The sequence below is a fragment of the Oreochromis niloticus genome, linkage group LG3 (genome assembly GCF_001858045.2).
Source record: "Oreochromis niloticus isolate F11D_XX linkage group LG3, O_niloticus_UMD_NMBU, whole genome shotgun sequence".
In the NCBI taxonomy this organism is placed as follows: domain Eukaryota; kingdom Metazoa; phylum Chordata; class Actinopteri; order Cichliformes; family Cichlidae; genus Oreochromis; species Oreochromis niloticus.
The window spans coordinates 12,455,318-12,475,798 of record NC_031967.2 but is presented as its reverse complement, the minus strand read 5'-3'; the positions used below and the strand labels follow the sequence as shown (position 1 = coordinate 12,475,798).

Genomic DNA, 20,481 nt, shown 5'->3' with positions numbered 1-20,481 from the left:
AAACAACAAATGGCCCAGAACACAAGCTGGGAATAGACAGGAAAGAGCACAAAAGGGCAACGTCTTAAATTGTGATATTTTACTGCATTTATTTTATAGAATGCTTTACATGAATCTATATCTTTGCTTGGAACAGAAATGGATTGCTGCTATTGTATTACGACCATAATATGTATTGTTTGAATGGAAGTGATACAGTAAAACAATCAGAGATTGTTACGCTACACTATAGTACATCTGCATAAAACACAACGCTGTGTAATAAATCTTATTTGCATTTATGAGGTTGCTCAGTGAGAATCGCATTAGGACATTATGCGCACTCTGCGGAAACACCAACGCAGCTTTAACATTTGGAGATGATTACAAGTCGATAGCAAAAGCCCAAACCAGAAATAAGCCACAAGCCAACTGCACAGTGTAAGCAATCGCCCTGGCAGCAGTAAACCTTCCATAAACTAAACAAAAACCTTTTTTGTAGTGTTGATTAGAATTCATTGGTATGAAGCGGTCGATGAAATTCACTCCCAACAAAAACTTGTCAGTCATTTTACATACTGCATTTGATTGTCTCCTATACAGTATATACTGTTATGCATGTGATGCTAGACAGCTGAAATGTCTATTCAATTCAATTTTATTGATATAGCGCCAAATCACAAAAACAGTTGCCCCAAAGCACTTTATACTGAAAGGTAAAGACCCTACATTAATACAGAGAAAATCCCAACAATCAAACAACTCTCTCTGAGCAAGCACTTGGTGACACTGGGAAGGGAAAGCTACCTTTTAACAGGAAGAAACCTCTGGCAGAACCAGGGTAATGGCCACATACCCGTGCATTACTGAAAAGTAGTGTGCACCAACAACATCACAGGTTATGGCACCTTTTCCCAAAGTAATTGCATTCTAGCACTTGAATCATTTTCTTATTAGAGAACACCACAAATCCTGTTTCCACGTTTGATGGATTTTGCAAAACAAGCAAAAAAAGAAGAAAAAAAAAGAAACGTGTACACCCATGGTAGCAACCAACATGGCAGATGCATGCATCCACAGCAAAATATCAAACTCTGATTACTGGGAATCCACAAGCTCAAGAACAACTCAAGAAACAATCTTCACTTAAAACCTACAAAATGACAGGTGTCTTTTTTTTTTTTCGATCTCTTTCCAATCACGGGTAAGTCCACATATGCAATCAAATGCTTTTTCCACCAAAGATATCGATGCACTCTCTCTAGCCACTCTAAACAACATACTCATCTCTTTATCTAATCAACTAGTCTTCCACATCAGTGTGTTTGCCATCCATTTTTTCCACATCTTTTCTTATTTAATTTTGGCATGCAAATATCTAACAAAAGGTTCTCTAACAGTTAACTTTCTCTCCTTTCTAACAAACTGTTGTTTTTTTATTTCTTTAAAAATGGCCTGACTGCATGTGAATGTATTATGAAACTCAGAATAAATGAGATTTGACTCATTAAAGACCACACAGGCTGAACTGTAGTCTACCGCCTCCAGCTCCAAGTGTTGATGGTGTACACAGACTTGCAAGTTTGCTTTCCGAAAGGGCTCTTAGACTCAAATGAAGACACCGAGGGCCTCGGGTTAGCCTCTGTCGCAGATTTCTGAGGCTGCCACTGTCTGGGCAGGGACCTGTAACCGGCATGACTAACTGGGGTGAAGATAGAGCTCCTTACTGGCGACACAAACGATGGGAGCGAAGCTCGACTCAGGCTCCGGCTTTGGCTCTGGCTCTGGCTCCAAGTCTGGCTGCCTGTCTTCTGCGGTGCTTGGTAAGAAACCCTGGCTTTCCACTCTGCTGGCGGCTCAGGCAAGATTTTGCGCTGGGCTGCCAAGCACACATTCGAGGCAAGGGTTTGCTGGAGGCTCTGGAAAGCAAAAGCTTCATCTACCAGGCCCATGGGATGCCGGGAGGCAGCCTCCCATGGTGTGAGGGGCTTTTGGCTTTTTTCCACCCAGGATGTCTGCCTTGCCGAGGGAGTTGTGGAGCCCAGTGCTGGGGGCTTTGGGGAGGAAGAAGTTGAAACTGACTTCTGGCCCGCGGACTGTACTCTGGCTGGTGGAGAAAGGGAGTAGCTCCTGCCAGGGGCCTGTAAAGAATAATCCAGACATGTTTATTTTAGTAAGGGTTCATTTGTGTTTGGCTCTTTGACCAAATCAAATTAGCTTGGATAAGAGTGAGAAGCAGAGTAGCTCCCTGCCAGGATTATTTCTTTTAAATGCAGTAATACATGGTAATACATGTATAAGTTACTTGTGTATAGCAGATCAGTCGCTCTCTTATTCACATGGGGTATGTAAATATGGTACGTGTGTAAAAGAGTTCTAGGATATGTCATGCTGCAGCCAGTGAATTAAACTGCACTAGCATTTGTCTAAACACAGTGTCCCCCTTATTAATCAGAGCAACTGGTACATGAAAGTGCATAACCTTCTGGAAGTATAAGCCACATTCAGCTCATTTCCACTTAATATAGTTTGCTAAACAGCAACAGTTTGAAAGAATAATGAGATGGAAATGCTAAATGCCCAATACCAATAATATCCCCAGGATACCGGTGCTGCCGAGGGTTATGTGGGGTGAAAACACAGCTATACTGCACATAATCTCATCCAATGCCTCCTGTTATGTATGGTGGATAAGCAGAAAAGACAGTGCTGCCATCATCTGGTGAGCGATGTGCACTGTCAGCTGATAAAATATGGCACAAATTTAAGAAGAGAAAAGAAGAGAGAAGAAGAGCGTGCAGAGATAAATGCTAAATCAGTCAAGGGGAATAAAGTCTCTGCTGACTCAGGTATGCGGTAGGCTTAAAATGCCCACAGGAGTGGGGGTCCTGGGCACAAGGATATATGGGCAGATCAGTAGGTCATATTTTTACTCTGCTGAAGGAGACTGATAAGATGACTGTCCATTTGCACGTGGTTTATGTCCTTCTATGTGCCATTTCTGCCAGGTTTAACATGCTCAGAAAACGGGCAGAGCGTAACAGCTGGGCTCCTTACATTTTGAGACAGATGTTCAAAATAGTCTTTAAATGCAGGAATGTTACATCCTGATTTATTGTTTGGCTAAGGTTTGATTTAGGGCATAAACAGAATATTTATCTTGTACTTTTCTTATTAAAACAGAAATAATATGAAGGAAAAGGTGTCAAAGCCTTGTGTATTAGCACTATAGGGCATTAATGTGTGGGCTCTAAAGCAAGAGTAAACATTTGCTGTCTCTCTTTTATTGTGTTTTGATTGCAGATTGAAGATAAATGAATGAAGACAAAAACATGTCATCGGCATGGGGATCAATTCCCTTCAGAAATAGCTGGTAAAATGAAACGACACAAATACTTTCATTCAACATATATCTGCTCTTTTTCAAAATCCATGATGCAACATGGATATACATTTCAGCTGTGCTCACTCACTTGACCATAATTATCCAGTGAAGTCACAGCTCTAATAATACTCTTCATAAATGCATCATCACATGGTCATCCTGCAGGAATGTGCATCTCAAGTTTCTAAACTCTCCCTATTTTTATTTATTTATTTTTTACAAAAAGGAGGTTATTTGGATAATTAGGTGCACCTTGCTGATAACTCTTGAAAATGGAACCACCAGATGCAGTGGTACGGACTAATTTGTCCTTACCAAGATCAGTAAGGACAGTATTTATAGTGAAAGTGGAGAAGTGGTGAAATTCAGCAAGACAACAGCAAAGAGACTAAAAATAGAAGAAACCCTAAAAGCATGTTCAGAGGACAAAAGAAAAGGAAACCAAACAAAGATAAAAGACAGTTTAATGGCACTGCAGTGAATCATACAGAAAGTGCACTATGAAGAGAAACACACAGACACAAAAAGAAAAAGAAAAGAACACAGAGAACCAAAGAAGCGACCCTGTACCAAACATCAACTTGTGAGCATTACCAGGCTGGTTATCCTTTCAATAACTCCTCCTTCCTATATCATTTATCATCTGTTCACATATCAAAGCAAGGAGCAGATGCATAATGGGTAAATCTATGAGAGAGTGATAGACATTACATAACTGTCTCTTATCAGGAAAAATACTATGGCAGTCTGGAAGTCGGTAGCTTTCAGTGGCTTAAGTTGAAATTTAAGCCTACTCTCTGGACCTCAGAACCTCGTCTCATGAGGGACTTTAAATATAGTGTCTAACATGACGCAACAGCTGGTAGAGAGCTTTAAATAAAACCAACACACTTAAGTAGGTCCTACCAAAAAGGAATTGGGGAAAGTACCGGGAAAAAAAGAAGAATAGAACATTTTATGTTTAAGGAAAACAGTGTTAGTTGTCACAAGTCTGTCTGCTGTCTGTCTGTGTTATTTGGCCTAGAATAGCCTAAAATCCCACTGCTGTTACATAATCTCCGTACTCAACATCTGACGTTACACTTTAAGCCTTCTGCTTGATATCATTACAGGCTACAGGCCCCATCCTTTTCACTTACCCACATACAAATACTTTTAGTATTTGCTTAAAAACTTTTTTTTGGTCTTTTTAAAATTTAATTATTTGTAATATTAAGAACATTTATCATTTTCCCCTTTTAAAAAAATCAACCTGTCTTGACTTATCCAGTTCCACTGAATCTTTTTCTCTCACCCTGTACTTTCACTTCACACTGAGCATTATGCTCCCCTACATTCTTATTAATCACACAATTCTTTTACATAAAATGTAATGAATTTACATTTATTACTTTTGCATAATTTTCTATAAAATGTGTTTACAATTATTATGACTATGCTGCATCTGATAAGATATACTAAAGTTCTATTAAAATAGGATGTAGGTCTATCCTTATATTCTTAATTTTATAGATATTCCTTTTTTCATTAGCTCTATGAACTTTTAGACTAGTAAGTTCTGCCCTGTGACAATAAATAGAGCTGGTAAGGAAAATAGTCCATTTGGCAGGGCACAAAACCTTTAATTCAAGCGGACGTCAAATAAGTCATGATTCTACAAGAATCACTCTTTATCAACTGCTGTAGGCTTCCACACCTGAGCTGAACTCTTATTAGCTGTAAACTTAGGCTTGGGAGCCACTCCAGGGTTACCACCAGATGCAGACTCGGGCCTAGCACACACAGGGAAACTGGGAGCAATATAGCTACTAAGAGGCTGTGGCTGGTAGGGCACTGAAGGAGCTGCAAGATAGGGAGGGCTATTGGCTGGCTGGTAACCAGCTTGCACCGAGTGTTGGTAGGGAGAGTTTGGAGACTGAGGGGTTTGGGGATGATAAGCAGGTGGAGCAGGTTGTTGATACTGTTGGTTATATACTTGCTGGTATGGACAACTAGGAGGTTGCTGATAAGGATTAGAGGGGGGATAAACATTTGGTTGGATCTGCTGATGCTGGCTATCGTGCATCACAGGCTGCATTGGCATCTCATAGGTTTGTTGGGGGTATGGGGCACCAAATGGTCCAGCTGGCTGGACCGGGGGCATTTGCTCATATCTAATTGGTTGGTTATCATCAGGTGGATTAGGAGGCAAACAGCTGGTCTTAGGTGCGGAAGGCTTGGTAGCCTCTGCTGCTGGACCAAAGATAAAGAGTGAGGAATTTAGTTGATAGGGTTGATGTTTCATGACATCTATTACATTGAGAGGTTTAGGGGCAGGCATTTGTTTCGCTTTGTCTTTTTTCTTTGCTTTGGTAGAGGGGCTACTTGAAGGGGGTTGCTTTGTTGCTGCTGGGGGATAAAAAGGTGATTGAATAGGGTTATATGCACGTGGAGGTGGAGCACGTACATTGGGAGTGTATTTCCACTCATTTGGTAAGGAAGCTGCTGGTGATGTTGACCTGCTTGCCTTATTTGCTTCCACCGTCTCAGAGTCCACGATGTACTTCTCCATTCGAGACTGCCTCTTTGCAAACATATCAGCTCCTTTTCCTTTAACAGCTGGCATCTCAAATGCTGAACCCTGGGATGATGGGTTTAAGACAGTAGCCATTGGGTTGATGGGCGATGAAACTCTTTGACCAATAGTGAAAGAGTGCATTCGCTGTGGCGGAGTAGGAGGGGATCGGCTTTGTGGAGCATTTTGTGGTGGTTGCCAAGGTTTTGGAGAGGGGCGAGTGTTCACTGTCAGTGTGGAAATATTCACAGGTTTTTGCTGTGATTGTGGAGTCCAGGCATTCACAGGTGTCTGAGGCTGTGTCTGAGCTGGTTGCCATGTGTTCATTGGTGGTTGTGGTGGACTCTTTGATGTAGGCTGTTGCCACTTTGGCTGTGGTGCTGGCTGGGCTGGAACAGGTTGAGCCCATGGAGACTGATGGCGGGCCTGATCTTGCTCTTGAGTCCAAGAACTTATGTGGTGTTGACCGTGCTCTGGGGGGTGTTGAGCCCATGGAGGCTGAGACTGAGTCTGGGCAGGTACTGGCGCCCATGGATTTAAATTGGCTTGAGGCTGTGCTTGAGGTTGTGGTTGAGCTACTTGGATCCAGGGTGGCTGAGCTTGGGGTTGAGTTTGTGATGGGGCCCATGCATTCACTGAGGGTAGCTGTTGCTGTTGTGGCTGAGCTGATACCCAAGGTGGTTGAGGCTGACCTGGTGCTTCAGTCTGTGGCCATAATTGTGGAGGAGCCTGATGTTGTGCTTGCTGAACCCATGGCGGCTGTGGCTGGGATTCTGGTTGTACCCCTTGAACCCAAGGAGTTTGTGCTTGGGATTTTTTATGAGGTTGTTGCATCCATGCTGGTTGATGTTGAGAGTCTGTTTGTGATGGCTGTGTCCATTGGTTCTGGTGTTGTGGCTGCATTTGTTCTTGGGCTTGACTCCAATTGGGCTGCATTTGCTGTAGATGTGGCTGCTCAGTAGAGTGTGCCCAAGGTGGGTGAACCTGCGGCTGAGACTGGGGTTGCTCTCGTGACTGGGCCCAGGATGGCTGAACATGTGCTTGGGCTTGTGATTGCTCTGGAGGCTGCGTCCAGGACTGCTGAATTTGAGGGGTCCAAGTACTTGTGGGAGGTTGCTGTGCCTGGTTCTGAGTAGGCTGATGTGATACCCAAGGTGGGTGAGGTGAGGACTGTCTTGGAGGTGGGTCTGAGGGCTGCACTTGAGCTGAATGCCAAGAACTTGAAGATAACTGTTGTTGCACTTGTGTTTGAGCTGCACCCCAGGTAGTCACAGCAGACGACTCAGACTGCAGTGTAGAATTCATATGACCATTTGCCTCTTGAGCTACAGCTTGTGTGGGCTGTTGTTGAGATTCGGGTTCTGGCAGCGGCCATGTGTGCTGTTCCTCTTTGTTGGTACTGCCAGGATTCTCCTGGGGTGCAGCAGGGGGAGAAGACTCAGGGGCAGGTGCAGGGGTTGGCTCTAGTTGTGGAGCAGGAGTAGTCTCTGCGGTGGGGGCTGCAGCAGGTGTGGATAGACTATTTTCAGCACACTGAGGCATCTCCTGGTTGGTTGCTTCTATCTGCGAGGACCAAGGAGGTGAGTTGGGATTGATCACAGGCTTTGGGGCAACTGGTGGAGGAATCTTGTGTTTGACACGCTGAGACTGAAGGAAATTACAAGCCTCGGCTCCAAGACTAAGATAGTCATCCTCAGGTCCTGATTCAAACCCGGGCTTTTTATCACCTTTGTTTAGGAGGTTCAGCAATGCTGGGTTTGGGGATACTTTTGGGGCTTCCTTAAATGTGAACATAGGCTTGGCTGCATTCTTTTTCTTCGAATCCAACAAAAGGCCCGTCCTGATTGCAGGAGTAGAAATGCGCTCATCACGGGTAGCAATCTGCTCCCCTTGACCCACAGAATCTTGATTGGTCCCACTCGTTGCATGAGAATAAGGGGTGGGCGCCATGTTGTCTGCTGAGAAAGGCTTTGCAGTACGATTGCTGAAAGAGCTCTGCATTTCATTTGTTTGATGTTGGACTGTGCCATTGACAGTTGCTGAATACTGCTGCATTTTTTGTTGCTCCTGATGATATTCTTGCTGCTGGTGATACATTTGCTGTTGCTGATAGTGACTTTGCTCATATTGCTGTTGCTGATATTGCTGCTGATATTGTTGCTGATATTGTTGTTGTTGTTGTTGTTGGTAGTTCTGCTGTTGCTCATAGTACTGTTGTTCTTGAAACTGCTGGTACTGTTGCTGGGTTTGCTGGTGCACGTTTACATCCATGTAACTGCGGCCTTCTGCAGCGGACTGCATGTAGGAATGCTCCACTATTTTCTTTTCAGCCTCTTGCACCGCTTCAACGGGGATCCCTTGGCGCCTAAGCTCCTCGTGTTCGGCAGAAATCTCATCCATCCTCTGGCGACGCTGGGCAAACATCAGCGCACCCTTGCCTTTGGTTTCAGGCAAAGATTCCATCTCTGCTTGGTTCTTCAAATTCCTTTCGATTTCAAGAAGACCCTTGTCCAAGGTCAAAGTTAGCACACTTTTGCCACTGTGGGTGCTAGTGAGAAAAGGCTTATCTATTTCAGACTCGTTTGGGGCCACAAGGATAAAGGTTTCTTGTCTGCTGTCCAGGTTTTCCTCGTACTCCTCGTCGCTGTACTCTGGCTCGTCTTCTCCTGTGCCGTAGCTCACCAGCGTGAATTTCTTAGCTCTCTGACGATGCTTCTTGAACATCAACAGCCCCTTGTTATTGGGGTTGGTCGGAGCAGCCGTAAGAAGAAGGGCAATTCGTTTACATTTGGACTTGGCTTCCTTTAGCTGTTTCTCTGAAATGCTCTCGTTGCGCCTGAGCCCTTAACAGAGAAGGAAAAGAGAGACAGTCGTGTTTAAAAAATGGCTAAAATGAATCCAATTTAATGTAAGAATTACACTTAAAAAAACTTTAATCTGTTAATCTGAATTTACTTAAAAAAATAAACAGTTCGTAAAGATTTTGTTTTCTTTTTAGGCCTTTCATCACCTACTACAGAACAAGAGACAGTGGCTTTACAAACTGCACTAAACATGTGACTGTAGTTAATATTTTTATATCAAATGCCATTTAGTTTAGCTCTCGTCAAAGCCGCCTGGAGAAGTTATGTGGAGACAGAAGATCAATTCAACTTTAAAATAAGAAGCAAGCCACAAAGCATTTTAATCTTGTAACGTTACTTTGATATTAACCTCATCCAGCATTTACAGCTAAAGCAGATACAGAAATAACAATAAACTAATAATACAGCTTGCTCTGTGGTTGAACTGATCCAAACACTCAGCAAATAGACTGTAAACTGAGCTATTTACAGATTCATTCACACACAAAAAATGATACATTACATATTTTCTCAGTCCACACATTACATTTACATACTTAGATACTATTCAGCTGTGATTTTATCATTCAAATGAGCTCATTCCCTTGAACATAAGACAGTGGCCCATAAAGCAATAATGAAATTCTCCGACCCATGTCTAATATTCCCATTTGTACACTCAATCACTCATCCAACCCTGTAAAGTAGCCAAGAATAGGAAGCAAGAAAGATTATTTTAGCATGCATGCAATAAATTCACCAGGACAGCAACGTCTTTACCAATCCTTCTATGTGCGTTGGCACGCAGTCTACTTGAAAGAAGAAAAATAATAAAATGTTTTCTTCTGAAATCACATTTCGTCCAATCTGACAGTCATGGAGAAGGCTCGCACAATAACAACAGCGGCTTACTTTTTTATATTCTTGCAAGACTAACCTGAAGGTGGAGGAGACAGCGGGAGTGAGCGACAGACTCACTTTTTGAGCTTAGTTAAAGCACTCAGTTTGAAAGGATCAGGTATCGGTCTAGGGGAGCACATGCTGGTGTCTGTCAAAGGGCCACTTCTGCAGGCATCGTCAGCGTGCTGGGGTTATATTTATGTCTTCTACACAGTTCAGAGGAACGCCCACTCTTTAAATGGATGGTTTTAATGTTTTATAGGGTGCAGATGCTTTTTTTCCCCCTATACAGATTCTTTTTGTGTCTTTCTCATGTGGTAGTGAATTCTTATATGATAAGAGTTTGTTGGCACCTGCAATACTATAACTTTGGTTCTGAGATAATTCAGGTTAGATCCGGATGTATCTCCTTCCTTTCAAAGGAATGAGCACCCAACCCCCCTCGCAATTGCAGTGAGAGACTATTTTGAGGCGTACACACACTGGACATCAGGCTTTGGAATGCACACATGTTGACAAATGTAATTTAGTGCTGAAGATTACCCCTCTTAAAGAAAAGACAGTTATCTCCACTCACACACACAGAAAGAATGCACACGAAGGTAATACTGGTGCAGGTGGAACCAGTCCAAATATACTTACTGGCATGCCTAGCCCGATGCTTGTTGGGTTTGTCTTGAACTCCTTCAGAATCAGAGTCCTGCTCTTCTGCAGGACTGCAGTCCTCTTCTTCTCCTTCACTTTGAGAACCAACTGTTTCCCTGTCCTGAGTGCCACCTCCACTCTGGAGGCCCCTCCCTACTCCTGATGCCTCCAAAATGACCTCCACCTGCCCCAGCATTAAAGGGGAGTTGAGAACCACTCCATGATGGCTTAGCGGCTCCCTGACGGAGCGCAATGCAGTGGCAGCATTGGTGATATGGACAGCCTCCACAGCCTCCCGGTTTGAGAGGTCCCCATCAATCCCACGAGCACTTCCGAGCGAGGCACAACCCACATCATCCAAGGTTTGCTCAGACAGGGACACCTGGAGCTCCACCATGTCCCCTGGTGAGAAGCACCGCTGTACTTTATCATCTTCTTCCTTAGATGAGGGAACATGTAGCTGAGTGCAAAGCAGCTGGCCTTCCTTGGAAAACTCTGTGTTGATATTAAACTCTTTGCTGTAGGTTTCATCCGGGGATTCAGGATTTGGGATTTGGGATGTTTGCTTTGGGGGGAAGATGTGAAGGGTGGTGCTCTCTAAAGTCTCACCAGCAGAGGCCCTCTCACTGCTTTGCATTTCATCTGATTCATAGTCTTCAGTGAGGATGGAGTGGTATCTTTAGATAAGAAGAAGGCGAGATAAACAATGAGTGATGGCGTAAATGTGGTTTTTCTTTTCATTATTAAAATGAATTGAACTTGGGGGAAGACATGAAAACAATTACTTATTGATAAATGTTATCGGTTACATTTTTTCCTCTTCTACAGTTTGAAATGTACACTTCCTGTTTTCCTGTAGTGTCAAAACTTGGACAGATTTGTTTTAGACCTGTGTTTTAATTAAATCTCTAAATACACTAAAATCACCAAATTTACACCTCTAAGCAAGATACAGCGGTGTTCACTCGACAGAAGCAGGCATTTCAGCCCTCATTGTTCTGCTGAAGTTGTCAAAGCAATCAAGGAGATTTAATCTCGATGTAGAAAGTGAATCGAAAAGGTCAGGGCACCGAAGTGGAAAATAATTACGTTCAGACACCGTCCGCCTAATTTCGACTTTCAAGGTCAGTTTGGAGCAGCATAAACTAACGTCATTATGCATGACAGCAACTGTGTTCAAGTCAATTAGCCGTTAAAGACCAGCTCTTGTCTCCAAATGTGATCAACTTTTGTGAAACAGCAAAGTTGAGGCGATCTGCTCGGAATCAACTTTAATCTCCCTTAAAAGCAGCTACACAACAAGCAGTTCAAGGCCTGTTAAAGAGAAAGCGGGATTATCTGAGGACATGTCACTCTGATAAACAGACTGGCACTGCCCGTTGAGTAATGGCTGAGCAGCTGCATGCCAATCAGACACACAAATCTGCAACACCTTGGCAAAGCCACTTGGTAGGTTCAGCATGGACGAGGCACATAATATAACCCAGGCTAAAACACACGCAGACGTACAGGCATATGCTTGCAGAAACAGGGGTTCATTGAAGTATGCAAAAAGGCCATGTGTCATAAAGCTACATGCTATCTAAATGCTAATAAAACAGTGGAACGATCAGTTTTCACTGCTGCTGTGGTCACCAAAGACTTACAGTTTGCATGGCTCAGTTGTCACAGTGCAAAGGCTCTGCAGTGTAACTGATAAACCTACATTATTTTGTGTTTTACTACTTCACATTATTACATGTTATCCTATGAATACGGTCCTGTGCCTTTGTCTTCTGAAACTCAGGGTTTTCTAGGCTTCGCACAAGTCTCATATGATCTCAGTTCAGTGGCTGGCATGCTGCATTACCTTCTGACTAGCAGCTGCAGACAGTCGACTGATGTGTCGATTAGCGCAAACGCTCGTAAAAGGGTGAGGTCAGCACACGGCTCCCCGTTGATTGACACCACCTCATCTCCATCCTGTACTCCAACCAGGGAGGCACGACCACCCTCCTCTACCTGCAGGAGACATTTTGGAGTCAGAAAAGAAAGAAAAAAACACAGTTTGATGTGTAACTTCTTCACAAACAGCGTAGCGGGGTGCAGCATCAGGCAATAGAAGGATAACATGAGATAAAGACCTGGCAAGAGTGAGATCTGCTGTTTAAGATTCACGAATCTCGGCTCTAACAGTACAGCTGTTTACAGGTTGTCATGTTTGAAATATTACCTGTCAAAAAGGTCAAAAAGCAGAAACGTGTTCCCTAAATCAGTTTCACAAATCCATATTTTTTCTGGGAAATAAGATAAGAAAAGTCTTTTTCACGTAACACGAGGTGAAAATGGACGTCCAGTAAAAGCCAGTGTGAAGATCAAGCCAACCAAGTGTGCAGAGGAATTCAGACTGGACCATTAACATTTTAGAGATATGAAGAGAGCATGCCGGCAGCGTAATTTAACTTAAAATAATGTACATTTGGCACCACAATGTACAAACACTGACATAGGCTAGGTGTTCAGTAATAAAAGTGTTAATTCTACCTTGAATCTTGACTGTGCTGCTGCATATTACTGCTGGGCAGAGCCATTTAAAGGGCACCTCTTTACACAGTTAGACTAATGACTGATGGTTTCATTTTCTTCTAATTGGTTCCTGGAGCCTATAAAATGGTTCATTAATAAGAGTATTTAATAAGGAGAAATACCTCATAAATTCAGCACAAAAGGCCACTCATACAGCTAGGGGGATAAATTATTACTGTAGTGCTATGCTATTAGAGGATTTGGTTTCAGGAGTTATGTTAAGATATTTTGCCAGTATCCCAATTACAAAGCTTTAGGAAGGTTTCTCAGATATCTTAAGACTGGCAGCCGTTTGAAAATGTTGATTCCTATTTCTTTACACATGCTTTATCTTCGTCAGTTCTCAATTAAAGACCACGTGCCGTAAAAAAACATAAACCCTGGTAGTGATAAAGTTATGCTTTTAATAAGTGTCTTTGGCTAATTTTCCTGAGGGATTGATTTAGAGAGTACTTTATACTGGCATCAAAATCAATACAGTTAATCTCTGCCACCAAACACAGGGAAGGGACCATGATTTTCTGCTGTTACAGAATGTCTCTCTACTGAATGACTTAAATGATCTCCTGACAAGCTGCTCTACCTGAGCACTTGTACAACATGTCTCATTCACACAAGCCCTTTTTTTCTATGGTGCTTTTCTATCTAACATTCACACTCGGATTGATGCATCAGAGACCAACTTGGGGATTAGTAATTTGCCACCACCAACTTTCCAATTAATAGAGGATCTGCTCTATTTCCTGAGCTGCAGCCACCCCGTTAGTGGGAAATCAACCCAAAAAAGCTCTTATTTACAATCACTATGTTGTGTTATTAGGGTGAAAATACATAAAGTGAATAGCTGTGCAACGTCTAAAATGGGGATGTCAAAGTCGTTTTATATTGTGTACCACATACTGCCAGCTTTGATCTTAGGTGGGCCAGAGTGGACCAGTGAAACGTAATAAATGGGTAAAATTACAGAAAAAAGTTCTGATAGTTCATTGCCCAGGACATTGTTTAATATCCTGTAATTCTAAAATATAAAGTTTTCATTAATACACAAAAAATTCTGGTGAAAAACATAGTGGAAAAACAACTGTTTGTCATTGTTTATCTATAACTTAATTACTTTGGTGTAGTAAGAAAAGTTGTAAAACCTGAAAATACAGGTAAAGATCTATGTACTCATTCTATTTTCCAAAGCTGTCCAGTGGGCCAGATTGGAGACTTTACCAGGCCAATTCTGGCCCCCGGGCCATATGTTTGATACCTCTGGTCTTAGAATAACAATGCTTTACAAAACTTTACATAAGTGTCCTGAAACTTTGTGGCTTTCATAGTGCAAACGAGGCAGTTCTACATAGCTGCAGTGAAACAACTTCATCACTAGATGGAGATGCACACACAGTTTACAGCTGATGGGGGGAAGCAAAAAACCTCTGAGTAAGATTTCACAATATAGAAAGTAATCAAAAGTCAAAAAAAGCCTGACTTTACTTTGTACACCATTTGTGATTTCGGATATTTGCTCAACCATTAAAACTTTCCCCAATGAAACCAGTTGTAGTCTTTCTTCTTTAGATGTCATTACTTTTGCTCATTGCTTATATTTAAATATAATGCAAGAGTGATCCTACTTTGTTATACATACAAATATCTTTTAGGAGTTCCATTATAGAGATGTTAACTTTCCATCCACTTCAGTTTTTCGGAGCTAACAGCGAACAAAACAAGCCCTATATGGCAGCCAATGTTTCCGTCCCTTTGGGACTCGCACCTCGCTACAGGGAGGACGGTTACTTCTGGGATGCCACAGCAACGGTCCACACTCCAAAAAAGGAGGGGAAAGATTTGTCGTTGTCTCTCCTTATGACTCAAAGATACACAGTCAGCCAATGTTTACCACACAGCTTACAAAGAAAAGCCTCATATATGCACTAAGTGCCCTTGAGAGGATAGCAGATAAATGCAGTGTAGGTTTCTTCAAATGGAGGGGAACTTGTCAAAATAATTGGCCACATAACTATTTTAACGTGGGGCCGTAACAATGTCTGTGTAGCCACTTTTCAAATGAGCTATTTAAGTGCCTTAAACCTAACAGAAAATCACAGGAAATACAGGAACGGGTGACGTCTCTGCCTACCTCCGTGTGGTTCCTGCCTTTCACAGCTTTGAGCAATTATTGTTTTTAGATTACAGGCAGATATTTTCCAGGTGTTTCACATTTAGCACTGAATCCATGCTGGAAGATTTACATTTTACCCTCCTCTATGTTCCCCTATTTTTGTGTTAGGGTATTTATACTATCAAGATTTTAGCTTTCCTCTAAATTTGCATAATTTCTTATTATAACTGTATTTCCTTTGATTTGAGCTATATGTGTCTTGAGGAGAGATACATTTGGTCTTCTGTCATGTGCATGCATGCCAAGCCATAACACACAAATGAAGGCACTGAAATAGAATATACATTATTATATTATAAATACATGTGGAAGAAGATTACCTTTTTTAAAACTTATAATATTCATAAATCATTATTCTTCATTTCTGGCTTTGATGTTTTTTCTTACAAAGAATAATTAAACCCCCAAATAAGATCTAGCTTGAAATCTGTTATTGTTTGTGTCACTGGTAGACATTTCTCTACAAATAGTAGTCTGCAGTATTTTTTTCTATAATAAAGATGGCTTTTAGCTGATTTATTCAATCTATTATACTAGGAGGCTTCAATCTAAAAGATGTAATTGGGTTTTATTTGCAATCAGTTGCAGAATTCCCGACAGTTTTCCATTTGTTATATCATCTGGATGTATGACTAATGTATGGAGTAATGGATCTGGAATGACATCAGTTCCCAAAAACTGCCTAATCTCTTTTTTGAACAGCTGTCCAGAAATTCAAATAATTCTTAAACATGTCCTGCGGGCACAAAATAGATGAAATACAGTTTTGCTGCTTTGAATAAAGATTTGCGTCTAATATCGTGTATCCTCTTTATTTTTTTAATTGAATTACCTGGCTGTAAATCCCAGAAAGTTCACTTTTTCAGTGTGTGCACAGTAAAGCCCTGCTCAGTAAGATAAGCCTTAAACTCAGATTCAACTAAAATAAATAAATAAATGATTTATCCAAGAACAGCAACATTTAATTCATCCATCATCTATAACTCAACCAGTTGAGGGTTGCAGGAGTCTCTTCCTACCCTAACCCAGCTGAGAAGCAGACACTCATTCTTATGCATGCCTTCAGACTGTGGGAGGAAGTTAAAGAGGACCAACGTAGACACAGGGAGGACATGCAAACTCCACACAGAAAGGTCCAAAAGGTCTAAAGCAACAGTCCTAACCACTGCACCATCAAGCCACCTATATCCGTGCACCACTCCAAATATCACACGCGATTGCACAATCAGCAATTTTAATATTGCCCTCACATTTGCACTGATGTGAGGGGGAATAGTTGGACTCTGACACAAACATCACCTCATTCAAAATAAAAGTGACTTTAGAAGAAAGCAAGAAAAACAGTATTGCAACATCCAAGAATATTTTTTTTCTGTCACAAATTAAACACCACACACTTTGGGGGGGATTGACGAAGAGCAGGAATGCCACAAATACAAAGCTGTTTGAGCACTGGCCCTCATTTGTTTAGATGATGTGAAACAGAAAAGAGGAAAACAAGCCCGGCCAGCCATCGTGTAAGGTCACTGCTTTCTCCCAGGATTGGAAATGAGATGGCTTGTTGCACAACACAATGCCCAAACTCAGATAAGTGACTGAGCTGTGAATCACTCTGCTTAGTCTGGGAAAACAGCAGTGAATGACTGAGGAAACGGCTCATTGGCTCATTTCTTGGCAACTTAACGAGGTTCCTGTGGCGCACTATTAGGGCCGAAGCATCAGCAACAAAAGCCGTCTTTGCTCTGTAAAAGGCAAAAGAACAACTCATAAAAGTTTTTATACTTTAATAGACTAACAGAGATTAGTTCATGTATGTAAGAATAAACTCCTGCAAACTTTTAAAAGTCTTTCATGAAGATCACAGTTGTCACTGCGTGCTCCATAACTGATCTGATGCATGTTGACATTTCACATACCAACATGGAATACCTTAGTAATTAGGCCAAAATGTCTCCTGATCAGGTTGGTGGGATTTAAACTCTCTTTTATTTTTATATTTTTTGTTTTGGAAAATCTGTTCAATATTAATGCATTCTGCATCAGAGAACAAATGCAGCTTTTTCACCTCAACGCGCGTTAGTGCATTTGACACGGCTTTGTACTGAGCGTGCTCCTGCAGCTTTAAAAAAATAAAGTGACCTCATCAACTTTGTACTCAAGCCAGGACTCCAAATAAGAAGAAAAATACAAGCACCCTTATATGGACAGAACCTTTTAAGAGGGCATACAGAGCGCCTTACTCTGTGTCGCTTGTCAGTACACTGAACAATCACTTTCTCCCAGGGAACAAAACACGGTGTCCACGACATTCAGCAGAAGCTTTAAAAAACACACATTTTTTATCAGACGCGGGAGAGCCTCTAGCTCGAGAGCATTTGTCACGATCTTGGTGTGTTTGTTTCTCTTTTTGTAACTTCTGACTAACAGACTTGGCTCACTCGCAAGAAAAGTTTAAAGGTATGTTTAGAGTTATGTCTTCCAGATGAGGCAGACTGGAACTGAACCCCCCCCCCGACACACAACCCCAGATGTCCCAAACTGGGGCATATGTAGCTACTTCACATTAATAGGCCCACACTTGAACGCAATGTATTCACAGCACCCGTTTGTTAACACACGAGAACACTTTGGGTGCAAGGATGCTTTAAAAAGCACATTTATGTCTGAAAGTAGGCAGCACAGTTTCACGAGAAAATTAAAGCTTCAGGAGGCATTGAAGGGAGAGCAACTTTCTAATAACTTTGGTTGCTTTATCTCACGTTAAGTGCTGTTTTTGGCTTAGAGTTGTGAGAGGGGATATGGTAGCTTATGTGCAATATTTGCAATTTTTTTCTCAATACAGTCTACTAAACTTTATGGGGTATTTCTCTCACTCAAAGCTAACAAGATTTAAGAGTTGTTTATTGCCCACAGGAGATATTTGTCTTCAGGGGCTTTTGCTGATGCTTTTATTCTGACATAAGGCAGACACTGAGTGCCAGGCCTGAGTGAGGGGGGCGTTTCATAGGAATAAGTGTGACTATTCTATTTAATCAGACTAATCATATAAAAAAGGACAGAAAGCAACTTTACAGATGTGGCTTCACTTGTTGGAGACATGCTAAACATCTGTCATGAAAATGATCTGCTGAGGTTTTTGGATTCTCCGAAACGTTCTCCCGGTGGCGCTTTGATGTCGCAGGAATGTGGCTTAAGAATTTTTATTTTATTTTATTTTTTTTACATGCACTCTACTTTGTTGACAAGTTGATGGGGAATGTGTGCAGCTTGAGCACTTTGGAACATACAGACCATATATAGAGCTTCAGCAGCTGGTCAAGGTAACGGCACCGGGTTTCACAAATACTGTGCCTCACAGTGTGTGCAACACTAACCCATGCCTTTAAGGCAGATTAGTTTAAGGTGATCCAGCCTTTCAGTGATCCTTACACTCACAAAGATGCTCATTTATGGTTATGGTAAAGAGTAAAAAAGCTTAAGCTTAAACTTTCATTTTTCCATCCATCTACTTGTTTATTTGAACGCTTGAAAGCAGTAAACTAAGTTGGTTAGTACAATGGCTTTTACTGTATTATTAATTTTTTTGAGTGAGTTGTTGTATGCAACACTGTCCACATATGCATAATCTGTAAATCAGTTAAAAGTGACTAATTTAAAAGTATCATAATAAGCTTTAAACTGGTTTCCATTATCGCTGGCTGCAAAATGAGAACGTGTGATGGACGCATACAAAAATGACGAGCAAATAATAGGAAATAACCGAATGCCCTAAAGAGTACAACATATATCGTCTGTCTGTGTACATTTACATTACAGTATGTAAAAAAAATGGCCTCTGCGTCTCATCAGAAAGTGGCTACATCAGCAGTTACCTCTAAGCAGATAAAATCCGGTACCTCTAAGGTTTATTACCTTATTATCAGGCTAAACAAATGTCACGCAGCTGAGTCGTTCTTACAGCAAAACTTCAAATTTGCCTGTCCTCCTCTCTATCTCTTATTTGAATTCTTCTTGAAAGGGATATTTGCATGATAACCTCTTAGTTTTAGCCGCACTTGTTTTTTGTTCATACTAAAACGTAACACCTTGGTGTTATGCACATATACCTTCACTCTTCAGTCTGGTTACTGGACTTGATTTCTTGCTTGAAAAGTCTTCGTGACTGAAAACAGATCATACTGCCCTCAGCTTCACACTCTCTCGTGGCCTTGACCATATAAGGGTGCCGAGGAATCTCTCACCAAAACACAGCCAACGCGCACAAAAATGCAGCGCCAGACAGCTCTCTCCCATCAAATTTCAGACTTTTTTTTTAAGTCTCTGTTTTTCTGTTTTTTCTGTTTTCCTGCTGAATTTCTCTCCTTAAAGAAGAAACTGTCGTGACTCTGAAGAAATAAAGTTTTTCAGGATCTCAACAACAACATGTTCACAAACTTTCATTAGGCTGTTTATCCATCGTTGCAGTCTCACTAGCATTAGATTAGACAGGCATGACCCTGCTCAAGTGGTATTAAAACATCCTCCCACGGACGCACGCATACATACCTGGGAAACTAGAAGAGGTCTGTGGGTGTCCCCTTCTCCCTCTCGCAGGGTGAATCCCCAGGGCGCACCACCGCGCAGCGTTACGCAGATGTAACCCCCGGTGCCCATGCTGCGCGCAGCTCCTCAGCCAAACTTCCACGGCGCGTTCATGGAGCTGTCAGCCAGGCCAGCAGCACTTAACGAAAAACCACATCCACCGCACCGCTGTAGCCTATAACCCCCATCATCTGTCCTCAGAGTCCAGCCCGTTTTGGAAACGTCACTGCGCACGGACCCGCCTGCAGGCGTTAAACGCAACTGGTGGTGGGTGTAACTCACCAACATCCCTGAACATCTTATTCAAAGGGAGATTTGGGGCAAGTGAGGAGAGGGGTACTTTTATGATTTAGAGACAGCAAAGACGAAGACAATGAATTATATTATAATAAGACTTCTTGGTTATTTGTATAAATCGAAAATGTTAATTCCAGCTTTGTTTGTGTCAGATACCTAAATAATGAGTACTGAATGTACTTTTGTGGCTTCATATCAGCATTCATTCATTCTCTTTTTATAACTTCACTAAGGAATTCCCTTATTAGAATATTTAAAGTAGGTGTCTGATATGATTTTTGTGTGTTTTCTTACATATAAAAATGAAGTGTGATTAGGACATTTTTTGTCGGAGAGAAAGCTCATGTGCGTTACTAGGGTGACGAAACAACGCCTGTACTCTCGAGGACCACCACTCAACCCCTGTGCAGTGGTGCTGACGTGTATGGGTTCCCTCTCTTCCACGCATGCGCACACGGCAAGATGCGTCTGGGCCTCGTCAAGTTAGCCACTCCATTCTGCCCGAAACAGAAGTGCGTGTAATTCCTTCAACATACAACGTGAAGTAGCGTTTTGAAACAAA

The 20,481-nt window shown here is 41.9% G+C and overlaps 1 protein-coding gene across 5 annotated transcripts; it reads right to left on the bottom strand.

Annotated features, from left to right (window-relative positions):
• Window positions 1-64: 64 nt before the first annotated feature.
• On the bottom strand, window positions 65-19,831 carry synpo2a (synaptopodin 2a). 5 transcript variants are annotated; one of them, XM_005468199.4, is made up of 5 exons: window positions 19,587-19,830; window positions 12,156-12,307; window positions 10,304-10,983; window positions 5,811-8,761; window positions 65-2,120 (listed from the first exon to the last, which is right to left on the bottom strand). In XM_005468199.4, the coding sequence occupies exons 1-5, from the start codon at window positions 19,692-19,694 to the stop codon at window positions 1,515-1,517; spliced, it is 4,497 nt and encodes a 1,498-aa protein (XP_005468256.3). In that variant the 5' UTR covers window positions 19,695-19,830; the 3' UTR covers window positions 65-1,514. The 5 variants fall into 5 exon arrangements, with proteins under 5 accessions (XP_005468256.3, XP_005468257.3, XP_013129916.2 ...); XM_005468200.4 differs by having other exon boundaries at window positions 5,871-8,761; XM_013274462.3 differs by lacking the exon at window positions 65-2,120 and having other exon boundaries at window positions 3,811-8,761; window positions 19,587-19,831.
• Between the last annotated feature and the right edge of the window lie 650 nt (window positions 19,832-20,481).